The following is an 18,291-nucleotide window of genomic DNA, read 5'->3' on the forward strand; positions in this document are numbered from 1 at the left end:
ACAAAGTAGGGGAAGGTATTCGAGACGGACAGAGGAAAGCACAAGTCAAGTGTTATGACAGTGAGCTGGGAAGAATCTGAATTAAAGTCCTTTATTTGCCTTTTTGAGGTTTCAAGGACAGAGGGTTAGTCTCTTGGCTTGCAGTGGTCACAACTGAGCTGAGGAAGGTACCTCCCTGCAGGGGCCTCACTGCCCTGCGTCTCCAGGCATCACTTTCTCCAGAGATTGGTCCAGCCTCTTCCTCTTATGGAGAAGGAAACTGAGGCTCAGAAGGGGAAAGACTAGGGGATCTTACAGTGAGTTGATAACAGCTTGGACCAGAGCAAGGACCCCAAATTAGCATTTTTCCTACCATCTCATTCAACCTACAAACCCTAGAGCAACGTCAGGGCTTCAGGACATTCTGAGAACCCCATTTCTGCCCAGGCCACAATGTAAGCTCTCCCGAGATCTAAGCCAGCCCCCGGATTCTAAGCACCCTTCAAAAGAAAGACCAGTTCTTGGTTCTTCCTAAGGCTCCCAGGCAACCTTGGGGTCTCGAAAACTGGACAGCTGGTAAAACGTCTGTTGTGTACTAGACAGTACGCTAGGCACTTTTATGCACACCGCCTCTTTCAACCTTTGAAAGCACCCTGTAAGGTAGATGTTTTTATCCATTTTACAGATGAGAAAACCGAAGCTCAGAGAGGTTACCCAAGAACTTACTACGTATGTCCCTCAAGGTCACATAAGTGTTAAGTGGCAGAACTGGGAACCAACTCCATCTCTGGCTGAGTCAGATCCTGTGTTCTGAATCATCAAGCTAGATTTGCCTGTCTCAATTCTTACAGTAATTTGGGGCTTCCTGACCGAAAGCTCAAAGAGCTGATGGTTCTAAGATGGTTCTGGGGTTTGCAGAGTCTAGTGGAGGGCTCTCTTCTCTTGAGCCTGAGAAAGGTGAATACCAGTGAGTTACAGGCTGAGGTCCAAGGCCCCAGGTGTGGCCTGGGACTAACAGTATGTGGCTATACACAGTGCAGAGACCCGTGGTTCCACAGAACTTGCTATGGAGCAGCTGTGAGCTGCCGACCACAAAGACCCTCTCCCCAGAGACACAGACCAGTAGGCTTTGCATTGGTCTTGCCTCCCACCATCCCCTCCTATTCTCCCTTTCCTCTGCCACTCGTTCCTTTCTGTTAACCGTGTGGTTCCACTCCCCAGCCCCCCTCCCAAATGGGAGGCAGAGGAAGGTTTAGGATGCTGCAGATCCTCTCAGGGCCTCTGGAACAAAAAAAAGACTGAAATAATCCCTATGACCTGCTGGGGGGCAGCCTGGAGCAGCACCTGCCCTGTGCTCCACAGTTCCCCAGGCAGAGGTAACTTGTGGCCTCCTGCCCAGGCAACCCACTGTGAATGAACTGAGGGATTAGAGCGGGCGCGCATGCGTGTGTGTGTGTGTGTGTGTGTGTGTGTGTGTGTGTGTCTGTGTGTATGGGGCCAGAGCATTTTTTTGTTTGTTATTGGAGCTTTTTTGAGCTGGCTGGCTGGTTGCCCCCAGGGAAAGTAACCAGTGGAGACTTGGGGGTGGGAGGGGGCAGTGGGGGGTAAAGCGGAGAGGAATGTGTCCTCCTGGGATGGGGGCTCTACTCCCAGAGCAGGCAAACGCTCTAATCCCAGCTGGGACTGCTCCCACTGACAGCTGTTTGGGGGCAAAGCCCCTCCCCCATGGCAAGCTCCCTGCTGTTCCTGCTCCTGTCACCTTGGCAACCGGTTTCTTTAGGCTCTGCAGATAGAAAAGGTCCCTTATGCCCTGAAAAGGGGTGGGTTGGTAGGTGGGGGAGGGGAGTTAGGGGCGGAGAGCAGAGCCTAAGAGGTTGGGCTTCTCAGTGATATGAGGACTGAACAAGGGAGGGCAGAAGAGCGGCAGGTGGCAAGGGCCCCTGGGCCTGGCCTTCAGGGAAGCCGAGTCCTAAGGGAGCTGGGCCACAGCTCCCGATGGGAGGCTTGGTTCTCGGAGTCCTCATTCTAGTGGATAAACTTGGGGCCTTGGGTGCACACTCAGGCCCAAAGGTGAGGAGAAAGTTGCTGACCGGGAGGGAGATGCTGATAAAAGGGAACCGTCAGGTCATTGAAAATCCCAGGGCCTTTTCACACAATCGTGCTCCGGATGCCGGGTCTTTGTTCTGTCTCATCCCTCCGCAGGTCTCATCGCAGGGGAGAGAATTCTCCGTGGGAAGGTCTGCACATAGCAGCTTTGTTTTATCACAGAGGGGGTGTTGTGTCCGGGAGTAGTGATTTCTGCCTGGAACAGGCTGGGCAGTGTGATGCTCGCTGATTCTAGAACTCTCGGGTACCGTATCTCCCTCCCAAAGCAGCTGCCAAACTGTGGGGTAGACACACTTCTACTTAGAGGATCCAATAAGAACCAAAACATACAGGTGGGCCTGTTTTCTAGCTGGAATCAAAATTCCCAACAATTTTGATGTTAAATCATGCTCATGACGGATGTTAGTCCCCTTCCCTCCTTATCCACCCCCATTGCTGCTCAGCCTGTCACCAGGTTCTGAGGGTCATTTCAACTATACACTGTCAGACCAAATTTAGATTACTAAGAATCTCATCTTCATATTAGGGGAAAAAAATCCAGAGGATATCCGTGGAAGAGTTTTATATTTTAACACCCCTCACCATGGGTGCACACATGTGCACGTGCTCATGTGCACACACACGTGTGTGTGTGAGAGAGAGAAGTCCAGCTGAGATACACAAAGGGCCGTGGAACTGTTGAGCATTCCTTCTTTCCTGAAATTCTTCACCCTTTGCTCCTGTTATATTACTTCCATGGTCGCTGCCAACTAATAATAATAATTACCAGTTAATGAACAACCATACTCCAGGCACTGTGCTAAATCCCTTACCTACATATCTCCCTTAATCTTAACAATGATTAGTCCATCTTACAAACGAAGAGGCCATGGCTCAGAAAGAATAATTGTCATCCCCAAGCTTTTCTCTCTTTAACTGTTCAGTCTACCTCAACAAATATTCATTTATCACCTATTATGTGCCAAACGTAAAGCTAACCATATGGGAGTTACAAGATGAACAAGTTTAGATTCTAATAAGGGTTGTGGAAATTTGAGTTGCGCCTTGACAAATGAGTGAGTTTCAAGAATGGAACAGAAGGCAGATCATCTCAGCTGGCACTGGGAAGCACCTACACCCAGAGGGGCCGTGTGTACATGTGACCGTGTGTGTGTGTAGGTGGTACCTGGTCCTCCTTCCTTGTCCCTTGCCCCAGTGCCATTAGCTGTGGGACTCCCAGAAGACTCAGTCCCTTCCCCCTTGGTTTTACTCCAACACTTACCCCCTAGAGGAGCTTGTCTCTTCTTATGCTTCAGACACGTACCGCCAGTCCGCAGAGGACTTCTCTGTGTGCGTCCCTCCCTGTCCTCATCCCCTCTCCCCACAGATTTTCCAGCTGTCTACAGGATATTCCCCCTTGGACGTCACCCCACCTGCAAACACATTTTTAAAATTTGGAGAATTCATAAACAGAAGAAAAACAAAAACCTGGAAGTCATCTTCTATGCAAAGGCCCTCTTTCCCAGTTCGTGACCGCTGCCCACAATCGTGAGGTGTTCCTGGACCCTGGCTCACAATCTCAGGGGTGTTTTGACTTGGTTCCCCTTCATCAGGGAGGCAGAGTGTTATTATGGGAAAAGCTTAGGATTTGGAGTTAGACCTGGTTTCAGACACCAGCTTCATCACTTACGAGTTTTATGACCATCTTCAAGTTACCTAATCTCTTGTAAACCTCAATTTCCTCATCTATAAAACAAAGATGATTATATTTACCACAGGCTGTAAAGACAAATGAGGTGGCCTGCCAAGGTGGCCAGCACAGAGTAGGCTCATGACTGATGTTAGTCCCCTTCCCTCCTTATCCCCCGCCATTGCCGCCCAGCCTGTCACCAGGTTCTGAGGATACTACTTCCTCTGGGCTGGCCCCCTGCCTAGCTCAAGGCTTGCTGACTGCACCAGGCTTAACGGATGGCTAGGACATCCTACTTACAGCCACTAGAATCATCTTCCTAGAGACTGTTACTTCTTTCTTGTTTAGAAACCTTCACTATGTCTTTATTTCCTACTTTATCAGTTGCAATGCCTAGTCTACAGGAGGAACTCAGTAAATAGCACGTTAATGACTTCTGATAGACTGCCTCTGACTCTGTAGGGGGCCTCCCCACATCCCCCATCAAACCACTCTAATTGCTCATGGCTTCCTCACACAGGTCTCTGCCTCTTCTCCCCAGTCCTACCCTTTGTGGTGAACTTTACCTGTCACATATCTTTTACCTCCCCACCTTCTGGCGTAACACTCCCCTTTCGTTGTCCATCCCTTCAAGAGTACCTCCAAAGTTCTTAGCAGCCTCCAGCTAATGCTCCAAGGCTTGCCGTTCTAATCTGTGCTTACTGACTTGTATCATTCACTCGCCCATCAGTGTTTTTGAGCATTTGTTATCTACTAGGTGCCAAGCCTCATCTGTCAAATAAAGTTGATTTTCCCTTAACCTACTGCATTGTAGAATTCACTTGGAAACTACTCTCAGTTCTTGCTTGTAAAATGGGAACACTGCCCATTTGCCTCAGAGGCTTATTGTAAGGAATAAATAAGATTCAAATTATAAAAATGCTTTGAGAAGTTCAAAGCAACATACAGATAGCAGGTAGTATTTTAGGAACAGCTACCATTTATTGAGTATCCACCAGGTATGAACAAAGTCAGTGAATCTCTTTGTGGTTTAAACATAATATTCCATTTGATACTAACAACCACTCTATGTAGTATGAATCACCATTTACCTAACAGGAAATCAAGATTCAGAAAGGTTGAGCAATTTGTCTGAGGTTGCCCAGCTTATAGGTTGCAGAACCAAGATTCAAACCAGATCTGACTCTAAAACCCATGTCATTAGCCACTTATGCTGCATTCTCATCCCTCTGCCAAGAGTGGGGTAGTTTCTTTTTTAGTGCTCCAAGCTGCCTTATAAGAACTCCTGCTCACAGAGGATATTTGGTGGTTTTGCCAGGTGGCTGCAGAGCAGGCCTAAAGACATTAAGGCGTAGACAGACCACCATAGAGTCCCCCTGCATTGGCAGCCCTGTTTTTATAATCTAGTTTCCTCTTCCAGGGAAACTTCCCTTAGCTCTACTTCCCCTCTCCTATTCCTCCTAGCCCTCAGCCCAGAGGGACTGCATCATGGAAAATTCATGTGGCTGTGGCTTTAGGTTTTCCTAAAAGGAGCTTCCTTATCTATTTATGTGCATGTGGGACTCTGACCTCTACAGTCAACCTTCGTCTCAGTTACTCTCTGAAGCCTGATCACATGAGACAGCTTGGAGAGAGAAGCCTCTTGAGGGTGTGAGCATAATTCAGACCCAACCTAAAACTGCCTCCTCGTCCGGCCCCTGTCCCATAGATGCCCTGGGTCAGCGGTGCAGGACGCCCTCTGGGTCCCTGAATGCACTACGGTATTTTGTGCCTTTAAGTCTTTCCACGTGTTCCTTTTGTCGTCTTCCTAACTCAGAATCTTTCTCTGGGAAGCCTTCTCTGCTCTCCTTCCCAAGCTGAATCCCCTTTTCTGTGTTCTCAGTATTCTGTGCTCATCTCCCATCATAACATTTACCAAGTTATGCCAAGAGTATGTTTACAGCTATCTCTTTTACTGAACTGTCATCTATTCCAGGGACCATGTTTCAGCCAGCAACAAACATAGTCCTTGGTCTGTAGTCGGTTCTTAGTAATGTTTGCTGAGTGAATGAATGGTTGGAAGTATCTCCTCACCTAACCTTCTAAACCTTGAAGAGTAGAGGGTAGTAACAAGTTATGCCATTCCTCTCTCACAGGCATCTCTCCTCGCCCATGGTCCAGGTAACTCTAAACTCGAGTAAATTATTGCAGACTCCTAGAAAAACAAGTTTATAAGCAGGCCTGCAACTATGACTGGGATGCTTGCAGCTCCCATGTCCTTTGGGACAAGAGTCCCAGCATTTCTGGGACAGTGAGCTGTTTCCTGTATACTCCAGGGCCTGAGATCAATAGAGATCCATTGATGCATTCTGACAGTGGATGCAGTGAAGGGGGCGTGCCAGTAATTCCTCACAGTCAGCCCTCCTGCCTGGGGGACTTTAATCCTCTTGTTGCTAACAACCAACAGTTTGGGGAGCAGTGAATTGGCCTCTTCAGATTTTAAGGAGGCTGTTCAAGGTTAGAGCACCAGACGGGAGGATGAGCTTTGCCTAGATTCCCTCTTTTTAGCTGGGCAGGAATTTGTGGAGGCCCTAGGCCCGCCCCTCCCTGCTCCGTTAACAGAAAGGGCAGATGAGGCCTTCCAAAGCTGTGGTTGAGGTCCCATGGAACCAACCCTTTGTTCCTTAGAAGCAATGAACTTTCCAGCAGTGGGGGATGGGGGAGCCAAAATGGGTGCAGGGGAGAAATGAGGCTACTAGACCTTAGGAAAAAACAAGAAAGGTCCAGAGAGATTTCTGTGCATTTATATTGCATAAACTGATATGCCCCTTCCTATCTTTGGGAAGAGGACATGGCCTCCTCTGGTCTCATGGCTTCAGTGGGAAATGCCCTCCTTCACCACCCCAAACTGAGCTGGGAGGGCATGGGCGAGGGAGAAGTCATTGATCTTACCATGATCAGCAGCAGACACTCACTAAGCATCTACAAGCATGTTGAGTATTATGTTGGACAATGTGGAAGGTACAAGAGACATAAAAACCTTCCAGATAAATTAAAGCGCATCTTTGAAATTTTTTAAAAAAAAGAAACATAAGACGTGTCTTTGACTCATAAAGCACATAGTTTGGTTGGATAGATAGGAAATAATCACACAAATGAATAAAAATATTCCTTTTCATTTCCTCTAAGACACCACTGATTGTAAGATAAACCATTATTCTTTTAACTCTAAGGAAGAAAAGCACTACAATTAAGCCAACATCATCAACTGTAATATACAACCCAAGTCAAAAGATGTTAAAATGGGGTGGGGGGAGGGGGATAAGAATCAATTTTTAAGAATCAATGAAATACATATACAAGATAGCACATGTTAAATCACAAATAAATCAAACAAACAGTAAAAGCGTTCAGGAATTCTGAGGGAAAACTCATAATTGAGGGTTAAGGCAAAGAAGGAGAAAGCAAGAGCTGAGCCTGGGCCAAAGAAGCTTCTGCCTTAGGTCAGTGAAGCAGAAGGAGGGCATTCCAGAAAATGGAAGCACTGAAGTCAAAGCCAGAAAGGCACCAGGGGATGTGATGTTTGATGGACAAGGAGCAGAGCCATCAGAGTGGTTGAAGGTTACTGCAGGTTGAAGGTTAGAGCAGAGGTTGAACAGGAGAAAGGTCTTCAATAAACCAGAATGCAGATAAAACGAAAATGGCCTGCGGGGTTGCACCCATCTCGTCCACGCTCTGGCTCTGAAGAAGAAAAGTTTTGTGAGGGCCGGCCCTGTGGCTTGGTGGTTAAGTGCACGCGCTGTGATGCTGGCAGCCCGGGTTCGGATCCCGGGTGCGCATCGAGGCACCACTTCTCTGTCCATCCTGAGGCCGAGTCTCACATACAGCAACTAGAAGGGTGTGCAGCTGTGACATACAACTATCTACTGGGGCTTTGGGGGCAAAAAATAAATAAAAAATCTTTAAAAAAAAAAAAAAGAAAAGTTTTGCGAGACAAACAAGCTGGAGTCCCACTATACTGTCATTCATTCATTCAGCAATACTGATTGAACAGTACTTTGGAGGAAACAAATGAATCACATAAATTCTGCCTCTTAAAGGAGATAAGTCATTTACTGAAATAACTATGACAGAAGTGTCACCATTACCACCATTCTAAAGATGATGACACAGAGGTGGAGAGGGTCAAGCAACATGTCCAGCATCCCAGTGCTGGCAAGGGGCAGAGCCAGGATTCAGATCCAAGCATTCTGACGCTACAGCCCACACACGACTGCTGGAAACGTTGCATCTCTGAGGGCAGTGCAGAGCAGAGACCTTGGAGCAGCTCAGAGAAGGAAGAGTCCTGCGGGCTGTAAGGGCAGGGAAAGGATGACAAGGCTTCGATTTGTGGCACTCTAGACAGTACGAGACAAGGTATAAATTCCATACAGGGGACAGTGAACAGTATAGATTGCTTGGATCAAAGAAATAATAAAAATTAAAAGGTTAGTTTATGTTGTAAAAAAGATCTTGAATGCCAGGGGCTTTAGACAACCACAGACAAGGGAGAGTCCCTGATGGCTTTTAATCAGAGATCAGATCTGTGCACTAGGAAGATTAATTTGCAATCTTTCTATAAGGTAGATTACAGAGAGAAGAAACTGGAATCAGAAAAACCGATTAGAAAGTTATTGCAATACTTTAAATGAAAGGACTTTTGACCCAGGGTAATGCTGGAGTTAAATCATGGTCTTTGCTTTTTATTAGCGTCAAATAGTTAAGGATGTTCACTCCCCGCAAAATACCTTGGGGTCTTTGATCCATGAACTTATCTAAGTTTCTATGAGCTTTGTTCCCGGCCTTGGCATATACTGGCATCATTTGTTCTAAAACAATTGCCTTCGGTTTTCCACAAGCAGCACGGAGTGAGGGAGAGAGTGGGATAGAGGGGGAGGCGCAGGGAGAGAGGGCCAAGAGGCCGGCAGTTGCCTTTCATGATCCTGGTAAACAAATGTGTAAGGTCCTCGCTATACTCTTTATGCTCCATAGATCTAGAACCTTTTTCCTCTCTAACCTTCTTTTATCCACCTGATAAATCCTGAATTTTAAGCTATTTTCCTATGTTGGTCATCCCTATCAAATTGTAGAGCTGGAGGAGACTTGTGTGCTCAGCTAGCCCAAACCTCTTGTTTCACAGAAAAAACTCTGAAGCCCTGAGAAGGGAGAGGACCTGTCTCAGGCACACAGCCAGCGAGTAGTGGACACGCCGCTGATCCTCTTAGCCTCTCTGAGCTGCGCCATCTCCAGCTCTCACCGCAGAGGGGCAGCCCCCAGAGTGACTCTGCTCCTGGGCAGGAATGATTTTGTATTAAGGGAGAATACAAAATGATGATTTAAAAAGATCTGCCCATCATTCTGCAGATCTTTTTGGCTGCTGGATCCTGACAGGGCTGCATGGCATCTGCAGTATCTCTCAGGTGCCTTATCGACAGTCGTCTTAAAAAGTCCTGATGGTTAAGTTTCCTTGATGAACGATCTTTGTCTGATTGCTAAGTTTTGAGCTTTGCAACGTGGAATTAGGAGACAAGGCTTGGGTTGGGGTCAGGGGCAACTTATAACCACCAAATGCCTGCTGGCCACTTCCATTTGGACGTTTCACCTCAAACCCAACACATTTCTCTCAAAACCTTGTGGAGTCCCTCTTCCATCATGCACTGTCATCCAGACTCTAGCCTTGCGGACCATCCATATTCCCTCCTTCTCTGCCTACAGCAGTCATCAACCAAGGACCACTTTGTTTTTCCTTAACACCTCTTGTTTCTGTCCTTTGCATTCCATTCCTGTTGGCATTCTGCTTGGAACTCCATGTTGGGCTGAGGTAGTTGGAAACTTGCATATAAACAGACAAAATTCAAGAAAGAAGGTACCTCCCCTAACTCAGTTTGAAATCTGCTTACTTTGCACCTGTAAGTGTCACATGATCCTTTTAAAATTTTAGCTGGGGACCCAGAATTTGCCTTTATCCTCATTGGCTGGGAGCCTTTGGTTGTAAAAATCCATTTATGAGCTTCCAGCCTTGGCCTATGTGCATTTGCATGGCACAGCCTCTCTGGGCCGGCTCTCCAGCTGTGGAGTCTCTTTGGAGGGCCACTGTCAGGCAGGACAGACTCAGCTGAGCTGCCCTCATGCTAAGCTGGCCTGGATGCCACTAGACAGAGAGTGACTAGTGTGAGGACAATCAGTCTCTGAGCTGAGTTTCCTGAGTCCCTACTGTATACAATGCATGAGCCAGACACTGAAAGGATTACCAAAAAGTACAAGAATCCTCACTTCAAAGAGTCAGCCTGTTAGAATGGAAGAAGAAAAGGCTAGCAGCAAATGGCAACAAATGAATTCCAGTTCAGGACAATAAGTTTATTTACTTAGTACACATCTAATGCCAGGCACTATGCGAGGTTCTGGATAAAGAGATACATGGTAGTTTCTGACCACAAGAGGTCCATGATCTGGAAGGAAAGATGGCTAAGGAACAGTTATACCCCACTGCGATACACATTGTGATGATACAGGTAAGCCCAGGATACTTTGAGAACGTAAACCAAGACTGAAATAATAATTTTAATTATGGCTAGAAATGACTGAACATGACTGTGTTCCAGGCACTGCGCTACACACATTATGTCATTTGCTCTCATTTTATTTGCACAGTTTTTTCTTATTTCATCCTTTCAACAACTTTCTGGGCAGGAACTATTTTTATTTCCCATTTTTAGACAAGGAAGCTGAGGCCTAGAGAGGTTAAGCAGCTAGCCCAAGGTCCCACAGTACGTAACAGAAGGAACTGGTAGTCCAGCCCTCATCTGCCTCCTGCCAGAGTCTGAGGACCACTGTGTGCCACTGGCGCTTCCTGGAGGAGGCCTCGCCTGAGCAGAGCCAGAGAGGGACTAGGAACTAGCCATACAGAGCTGGGCTGGGCAATGGAAGGCTGCACTTGTTATAGGCACAGAGAAAAGTGAGTGGAGGGCATGGAGGAGAGAGAGAACATGGCACACTATAGAATCCAGTGTTTCTCACAGCTGGAGTGATCAAAGAAGGCTTCACAGAGGAGGTGAGTTTTGCACTGGGCTTTGAAGGACAGCCAAGGGCCCAGTGTTTTAGCATAGGAAGAAAGCAAGAAAATGGAGAGAAAGTTGGGCCATGGCAATGATCGGCCAGGCTCTAAGTGAAAGATGAAAGAAATGAAAACAAGGAACATTGAGTTGGGGAAGCCTGCTTTCTGTGGATGTGGGAGGGGGCACAGTTGGGGGACATAGCAGATGAGGTCCACCCATGTCACCTAACCTGGTCTTTCCCCCTGCAGCCTATGCTCAGCTCCAGCCGCACCAGCTCCTCTCACAGCCGTCCTCAAAGCACCTGCAGCCCCAGTTTGTGATCCAACAGCAGCAACAGCAGCAGCAGCAACAGCCCCAGCAGTCACGGCCTGCGCTCCAAGCCCAGTCCCACCCCCAGCTGGCCTCTGTCCCTCCGAGCTTGGCCCTGCAGCCCAGCCCTGAAGCCCATGCCATGCCGCTAGGCCCAGTTACATCCACCCTGCCTCTCCAATGTCCCACTGCCAATCTGCACAGGCCTGGCAGCACTCAGCAGTGTCACCCGCCCACACCAGATGCTGGGCCTCACAATGGATATCCCGAGGGCCTGTCCCACACTCCTCCACGCAGGTTCCAGCATGCCTCCGCTGTCATCTTACAGCTGCAGCCTGCTTCACCAGTGGTGAGTAAGCCAGTCCCAAGGTCCAGGGAACAAACTGGAGGGTACAGCTCAGGCAATTCCATGGACCCCATTTGGATGTGTTTCTGGGGGGGTGAGTGTTGAAGTCCTCCCTGGGTATTCCAAGAAAGAAAAGGGGCCTCTCCCTAATTTGGGGCTGGCTGAATCTTAATGTCCTTGCCTTCTACCCAAGCTCCATGGAAACAGGGGAAGTGTCCAAGAATGCAGAAGCAATTCACGAGAAGATCCTCTCTGTCCTGTCCCTTAACAGCCCCAGCAGTGCACCCCAGATGACTGGAAGGAAGTGGTACCTGGGGAGAAGAGTGTCCCTGAGACTCGGTCTGGCCCATCACCTCATCAGCAAGCCATCGTCACTGCCATGCCTGGTGGCCTGCCTGTACCCAAGAGCCCTAACATCCAGCAGTCCCCAGCTCACGGTATGAAGTGTAGGGGGGCCCTTGGGGGAGGGGAGAGAGTCGGCCCTCCTTGCCCTCCCCTGGCACATTTCACTTGGGCATCTAGAATGGGAGGGGAAACTACTGCAAGCCCAAAGAGGCAGCAAGGAAGCTGGGTAGGTGGAAACAGAGGGGGAAATACGAAGATGAACCAAGGATAAAGAAAGGGGGCCCAGAAGGTGTAAGAGTAAAAGGTTAGAGAAAGAAAAGGAGAGTTGAAAGTTCTTGACCCAGCCTGAGGCCTACATGTCATTGCTGTCAGATGTATCTGCCTATCCATATGCCAAGCTGTGAGTTCAGGCAGGTATCCAGTTGTCTCAACTCTCTGCTTCATGTGATATGAGATGGAGTTCTTGACATTGGAAATATGACCAGGTGGCTGCGCAGCTCAAAGATAAGGGAAATGCCTGGGGAGGGGCGGAGGGAGACGGGGATCCAGAATGAGCTCAGCTCATGGAAAGCATCTTTGAAGGGACTGTGCTCAGCTCTGGGATCCCTGTCTGTCTGTCTGTGAATGCCCAGTGACAAGTGGACTTCTCCATGACCTGGGTTTCAGGAGACTGCTGGGTCCCTCTGCCCTGATGGGAAAGTCACAGAGTACCTCTTCCTCTGCAGCATTCCATTAGCTTTCCTTCTCCTCTCTGCCTGTGAGCACAGCAGTCTTGGCCAGATCTCAGTGACATTCTGAGCCCCAGGCCACCTACAACTCAGGGAGGCAGTTCCCATCATTGACTAAGTCTGTGCTGGGAGTGGGGATGGGGAGAGCTGAGAGCAAAAGGGCTTGGAAACTGAAGAAGGAGAAACGAAAAGAAAGTGCTCTGGGACAAAGCAGGGGGAGAGGTTATAAATGTCCTCTAAGGAATGGAGGGTGGGGTCAAGGGAAAGGAAAGCAAAGAAGATGGAGAAAGAACATTAGAAAAATTAAAAGACAGGAAGGAGGTCATCCATCCTCTTAGCACCCTTGCAATGATAAGGGGTTCAGCATTTTGAAAAGCAGCCGATTCCACTGCAGAATCACTCCAGTTATCAGAAAGTTGCTCCTGAAATTAAGCCAAAATCTGCTCTCCTGGAACTCCCACCACTGGTTGTGATTCTGTCTTGTGAATTGTCACCGAGTCCATCTCCTACAGTGTTTGTAGACAGTGATCATGTCTCTTTCCTCTCCCTCCCATTAAAAAAAGAGGTAATCTCCAGGCTAAATATCTGAGACTTTTTTCATTTTTTACCTATCACATGTCAAGACCTCCCCTTCCCACTAGCCTGGTCATTATTGTCTTGCCACATTCCACCTTTTCATTAATTATTTTAAAGTGTGATCCCCCAAATTAAGCACATTAATTCCCAATATAAAAAGCTGCTAGTCACCTTAGGTTGGCTGGAGCTAGCTTCATAAGCCCTTCAAGGAGAGGACTGTTTCCTAGATCTGCGTGGTATGGTAGGGACAAAGTACAATTTTTTTAATTCCTACTATATGCCAAGTACTGTTCTAAGTTTTCCTTTACTCATGATAACCCTGAGAGAGAAATATTACTGCCCCCATCATTCAGAGGAGGGAACAAAAGCTTGAAGAGGCTCCAGGTCACACAGCTATGAAAGGGCAGTGCCATGACTCTGGCTCCAGGTGTAACTCCCTCACTTTCCTTCATCAGGACAAGGCACCCGTGGCCCCACAACAACTCCTGCAGCCCAGGGGAATGATTCCGTTGGTTCATAGTGCACTGTCACCTGAACTCCAGAGGGTTGGGTTGGGTTTTTGTTTCTGAGGTTTCTTTTTACATGGACTATTACCATTCCAGGTCTCCTCAGTCTCAGACTTGTACAGTTTATATTTTAAGTCAAAATATAATTAATTATATCTGTTAAGTGTTAGCTTGTGAATTTAGCCCATAGTTCCAGCCTAGCAAGAAAATGGTAATAGTTAATAGCTGATATTTACTGGGCGCTCTCTGCCAGACCTCACATGTATTTCCTTATTTAATCCTGACAGTAACCCTCTGGGGTAAGAACTTTTATCATCCCCATTTTAAAGATAAGAAAACTGAGGCACAGAGAGAATAAGTGGTAGGGCAGGAATGTTTTACATCTGAATTTTGTTATTCATTCTACTAACACCTCTGCTTCACTTTGCCATCTGTGTATTATATAGTATGTTTTCTTTATCTTGAACCGATTTGCTGATAGTCAGGACCCGCCTGAGGACACATGCTGTGCCTGCAGGTTGGTGCTCATCAACATTCCTTGTTCTAGTACTTGTTATCCAACAACCCCTAAGTGAACTGACATGTGCCTGCCTTTCTCCATCTTGTCTATAAAGCTCTCAAAAATCTCTTCTGAGATCTAATCAAGATGATATACGCATAACAAGCATCCTGCTCCTGAGGTACTATCTCATGAGAGAAGTAAGCTTTGCACAGTGGAAACAACTGTCAACCACCCAAGACTTACATATTTACCCATTCTGTATACATTTGAATGCCTGCTCCGTGCAAAGCACTGTGGGATAAGAGCTAATACATAGAGAAATAAGATCTGTACCCTGCCTTCAAGGAGTTTAAGGTCTGCTGGGAAAGATGAGAAATATACAGGAAAAAAGCCTACTATAAAAACTAAAATGTGATCAATGCCATAGAAGGATTATAGGTAAGTGCTTTAAAAGTTAAGAGGGAAAAGTTACCACCAAATGGAGATTATCAGGATAGATTGCAGGAAGGAAGTGGCATTGTTCCAGAGCAGCAGTTGGCAAACTACGTCCCAAGGCCAAATCTATTGCATCATCAGTTTTTGTACAGCCCACAAGCTAATAATGGTTTTCACATTTAAAAAAAATTTTTTTAAGAATCAGACAAAGAATAATATTCTATGACATGTGAAAATTATAAGAAATCCAAAATTCAGTGTCCGTAAATAAAGTTTTCTTGGAGCACAGCCACACTTATGCATGTGCATATTGTCTCTGGCTGCTTTCCTGCTATAACAGCGGAGTTGAGTAGTCGCAGCAGAGACCGCAGGGTCTGCAGTCTGAGATATTTACTATCTGGTCCCTTACAGAAAAAGTTTGCCAAACATTGTTCTTGAGTCTAGACCTGGGAGGATAGATGGGACCTGGACATGCAGAGCTGGGGACAGGGCAGTCCAGGAGGGACCAGTGGAAGGAAAGGTAAGGAGGCAGGCATGTTTGGGGAATAGAGAGAAGTTGAGCGTTCAATCCCATGTTACATTCGTTTATAAAACCAGATGTTTAAGTGTAAGAAATGCCAAGGGAGAAAGGGGAAAGAAATGTGAATATTAATGCAAGAAGGCTTTGAAAATTTGAAAAATAGTAGAGAGGAAAGAAAGGGAAGGGGGAAAAGAAAGGGAGCGAAGTAAACAATCGGAATATAAAATAAATGTAAAACATGGCAACAAAGAAAAAGGGATGAGGCCTGAAGGGAAAAGGGGGAACGGGGAATATGAATGCCAAGAAAGGCAGGAAAATGGAGAAATGTTGGGACTAGAGCGAAGTCAAGCATGGCGAGAGACTCGGGTATAAAGCTGGGAGCGAGGGTGAGGCTTGTAAGTCCCGCTGCACCCCTATTGTATCCCCCACAGCTCCTAGCATATCTCCTGAATGAATGCGCTTCGCCATGACAATTCAGCTTAAACCAGCGTGGATTAGGAAGAGAAGTAACATTTATTGGGCTCCAACTGTGTGCCAGGCACTGCAGGCAATTTGTGTAAATGTCCTCAGTTAACCTTCACAGTAAGCCTAAAGAGGAGGCATTATCCCCGTTTATGGAGGTGTAACTGGGTCACTCTGGTCATTACTTAGCCTCTGATCCTCAGTTCCGAGTGAGGAGGATAATGACTACTTGGAGGGTCATCGCGAACGCTAAGTGAGAGGGCGCGCGTGTGGGGCCTGACACAGATTAAGCACTCAATTGCTGGGAGTCGTTATTAGTATTGCTTCCGAATTGGCCGAGACGGGAGTCCCAGGCCACCACGCCGCCGGGGACTTTTGACGGGCGGGGACTGACGTCCTCGTGGCGCGGTGCTCGCCTCCCTAAACCGAAACCTGACGTCCCTACGCGGCCGCCGGCTCGCGGCGCCTTCCGGAGGGCGCGGGGCGGGGCCCGCGGGCCGCACAAAGGAAGCGCGCGGCCCGGCTTCCGCGCCGGCGCCCCGCCCTCCGGAGGCCCCGCCCCGCGCGGCCCCGGCCCCGCCCCCGGCGGAGGCGGCCGCAGGAGCCCTGCCGGGACGCGCCGCATTGTCTCCGCGGCGGCCGCAGCCCTCGAGCGCCCGCCGCGCGCGCGCAATCCGGCCGCCGCCCGCGCCCCCGCCCCGGCCTCGCGTCCCCGCCGCCTTTTGTTGACGCCGGCCGGGCCGGTGCCGTCGGATGCGCCGCGGCAGCCCCGGGCCCCGGCTCGGAGGCTCCCGGCGGAGAGGAGGCGGCCCGCCCGGGCCCGGGACCCTGCGCGAGGCGGCGCCCGGCCAAGGGGCTGCGTAGGCCCCGCCCGGCCAGGCCCAGCCGGGCCCTGGACAGGTCAGTGCCCGTGGCGGGGGAGGGGGCCAGCCGGGAGGGGTCGGCGGCCCGCGCTCAGCGCGCTGGAAACGGGCACCGCCCTCGGTGCCACTCCCGGCCCGGGCCTGCTCGCCTGCCAGGCCGTGCCAGGCCGCGGCTCTCGCCCTCTCGGCGCCTGGGAGGTGTCCTGCACCTCCCCGTCCTGTCCGGACCCTGCCTGCCCCCACTCCCCCGGAAGCCGCTGTGTCAACCTCGGCGTGCCAGAGGCTTCCGTGTGTCCCCGTCCCCGCCCTGAGTCCCCGCCCGCCCCCGTGCTCCCGGGACGGCGGTTGACCGGGGGATGGACTGTCCGTTGAGGGGCAAGGCTGCTGGCATCGGCTGTACTCTTTTGGTGGGAGACTGCCTATCTTGGAGGGCCTGCAGCTGCGCTGGAGAGTTTTGTTTTTAATCTAGTTCAGTCTCAGGAGGTTTTTAATTGGATGGGAAGGGACAAGCTGTTCTGTCTGTCCTCTTCCATTTTTAGAAGAGCATTTTCTCTCCTTCCCATGCCAAATGGAGGTATACTATATTGTTGGTTCTTGACTTTAAAATCGGGATCTGTGAGATTTTCTATTTAAATTGAGGTCCACAGAGAGGGAAGTAGTTTGCCCAAGGTCAGGTTGCAAACTAATGGTGAAGCCACAGTCTGAACTCCTAGCCTCTGACTCCTGTATTGTTGGATACCAACCTGTGCCAGTGATACCCCACCATCCCAACCCTTCCCAGCCCTCCCCCACCCTCCCTTCCATACGTGAACAGATTTCACTGACATACTTTGAGTTCTGATCAACTTTCCTTCCTACTCCATACCTACAATGTGTACTTGCTTCCTGTGCTGGCTACAGACACGCTCTTTTATTCCTTTTCCTGCTTCAGTGACAGCTCTCCCCTTAGACAGCTCCCATCCTCAATCTTTAATCCCTGCCATTAACATGTTGGGCCCAGAGGATCCCTTGTTGTGAAATAAGCTACCGACCTAAATCCACCATATGTCCCTGATTTTTCTAGGACAGCCCCAATTTAAAATATTCCATCCCATTGTCTATCAGCCCGAGTGCCTCGATTTCTGGTTTAGAAGATAACGTCACTGTAACTGTATCAGACCCTGCTGTCCTGGCCTTTTCCAGCCATTTGGCTCTGGGGCATAACTGGGTAATCCAATTATCATTCACCTGGGATTTTTCTTCCCCTCCTGAGTCAACCCCAATGTTGGAACTGCCAGGATTTCTAGGTGAATCTGAAAATTACAGACTAATGAGGCAAGGAAATCCCTTCTCCCTCCTGTATTTCTGCCCCCCCCCCCATCTTTTATTCCAGTACAGGGCAGCAGACCTGTGGCAGTGTCTATTGATTGGGGCATAGGTTTAGGTCACAAGGGATGTAGGGCTTCATATGATTTTGACTCTAGGATAGAAAGAAAGTGACTTACTGTGTTGATTATAGGGCAAGAGATTCTGTCTTGAATCTTAAGATACCTGCACAGCTAAGTAGTTTTGGTTTCACTCCGTTAGCTTTAACACACCTTTATAAGGCTCCTGCCTCCTGTAAAGCACTGTCCTAGGCACTGTGGAGAATATAAAACTGGTTTTCCCACATAGCCCTCAACATCTGGGCCTGCATTTAGAAAGAGCCACACTTTTGAATCAGCTCATAAACTCTGTTTTCTGCTGTTTCTGCACCTGAGTTCCAGTCGCTGCAAGGCGGGAACCAGAGCTTCTGGTTTGGCTCATTCGCAAGGCCTGGCCGGCTTCACAGAAGGTCCAGCAGATGGGCAGTGGTGCTCTTTTGGCACCTGCCCTTTCCAGGCACGCTTCATC

General features: G+C 48.7%; 1 protein-coding gene across 2 annotated transcripts in view; it reads left to right on the top strand.

Annotated features, from left to right (window-relative positions):
- Positions 1 to 18,291, top strand: part of PHC2 (polyhomeotic homolog 2) — a 50,135-nt gene that overhangs the window by 9,560 nt on the left and 22,284 nt on the right. The window contains exons 7-8 of one of the 2 annotated variants that reach the window (XM_014784122.2): positions 11,076 to 11,485; positions 11,754 to 11,919. In XM_014784122.2, coding sequence (XP_014639608.1) covers positions 11,076 to 11,485; positions 11,754 to 11,919 — 576 coding nt within the window. Of the gene's footprint in view, positions 1 to 11,075; positions 11,486 to 11,753; positions 11,920 to 16,209; positions 16,457 to 18,291 lie in introns of those variants that run through there. The other variant, XM_087446347.1, reaches the window with a different exon arrangement.

Source organism: Ceratotherium simum, chromosome 22 (assembly GCF_057802395.1).
Source record: "Ceratotherium simum simum isolate JZ-2026a chromosome 22, ASM5780239v1, whole genome shotgun sequence".
NCBI classification, from domain to species: Eukaryota; Metazoa; Chordata; class Mammalia; order Perissodactyla; family Rhinocerotidae; genus Ceratotherium; species Ceratotherium simum.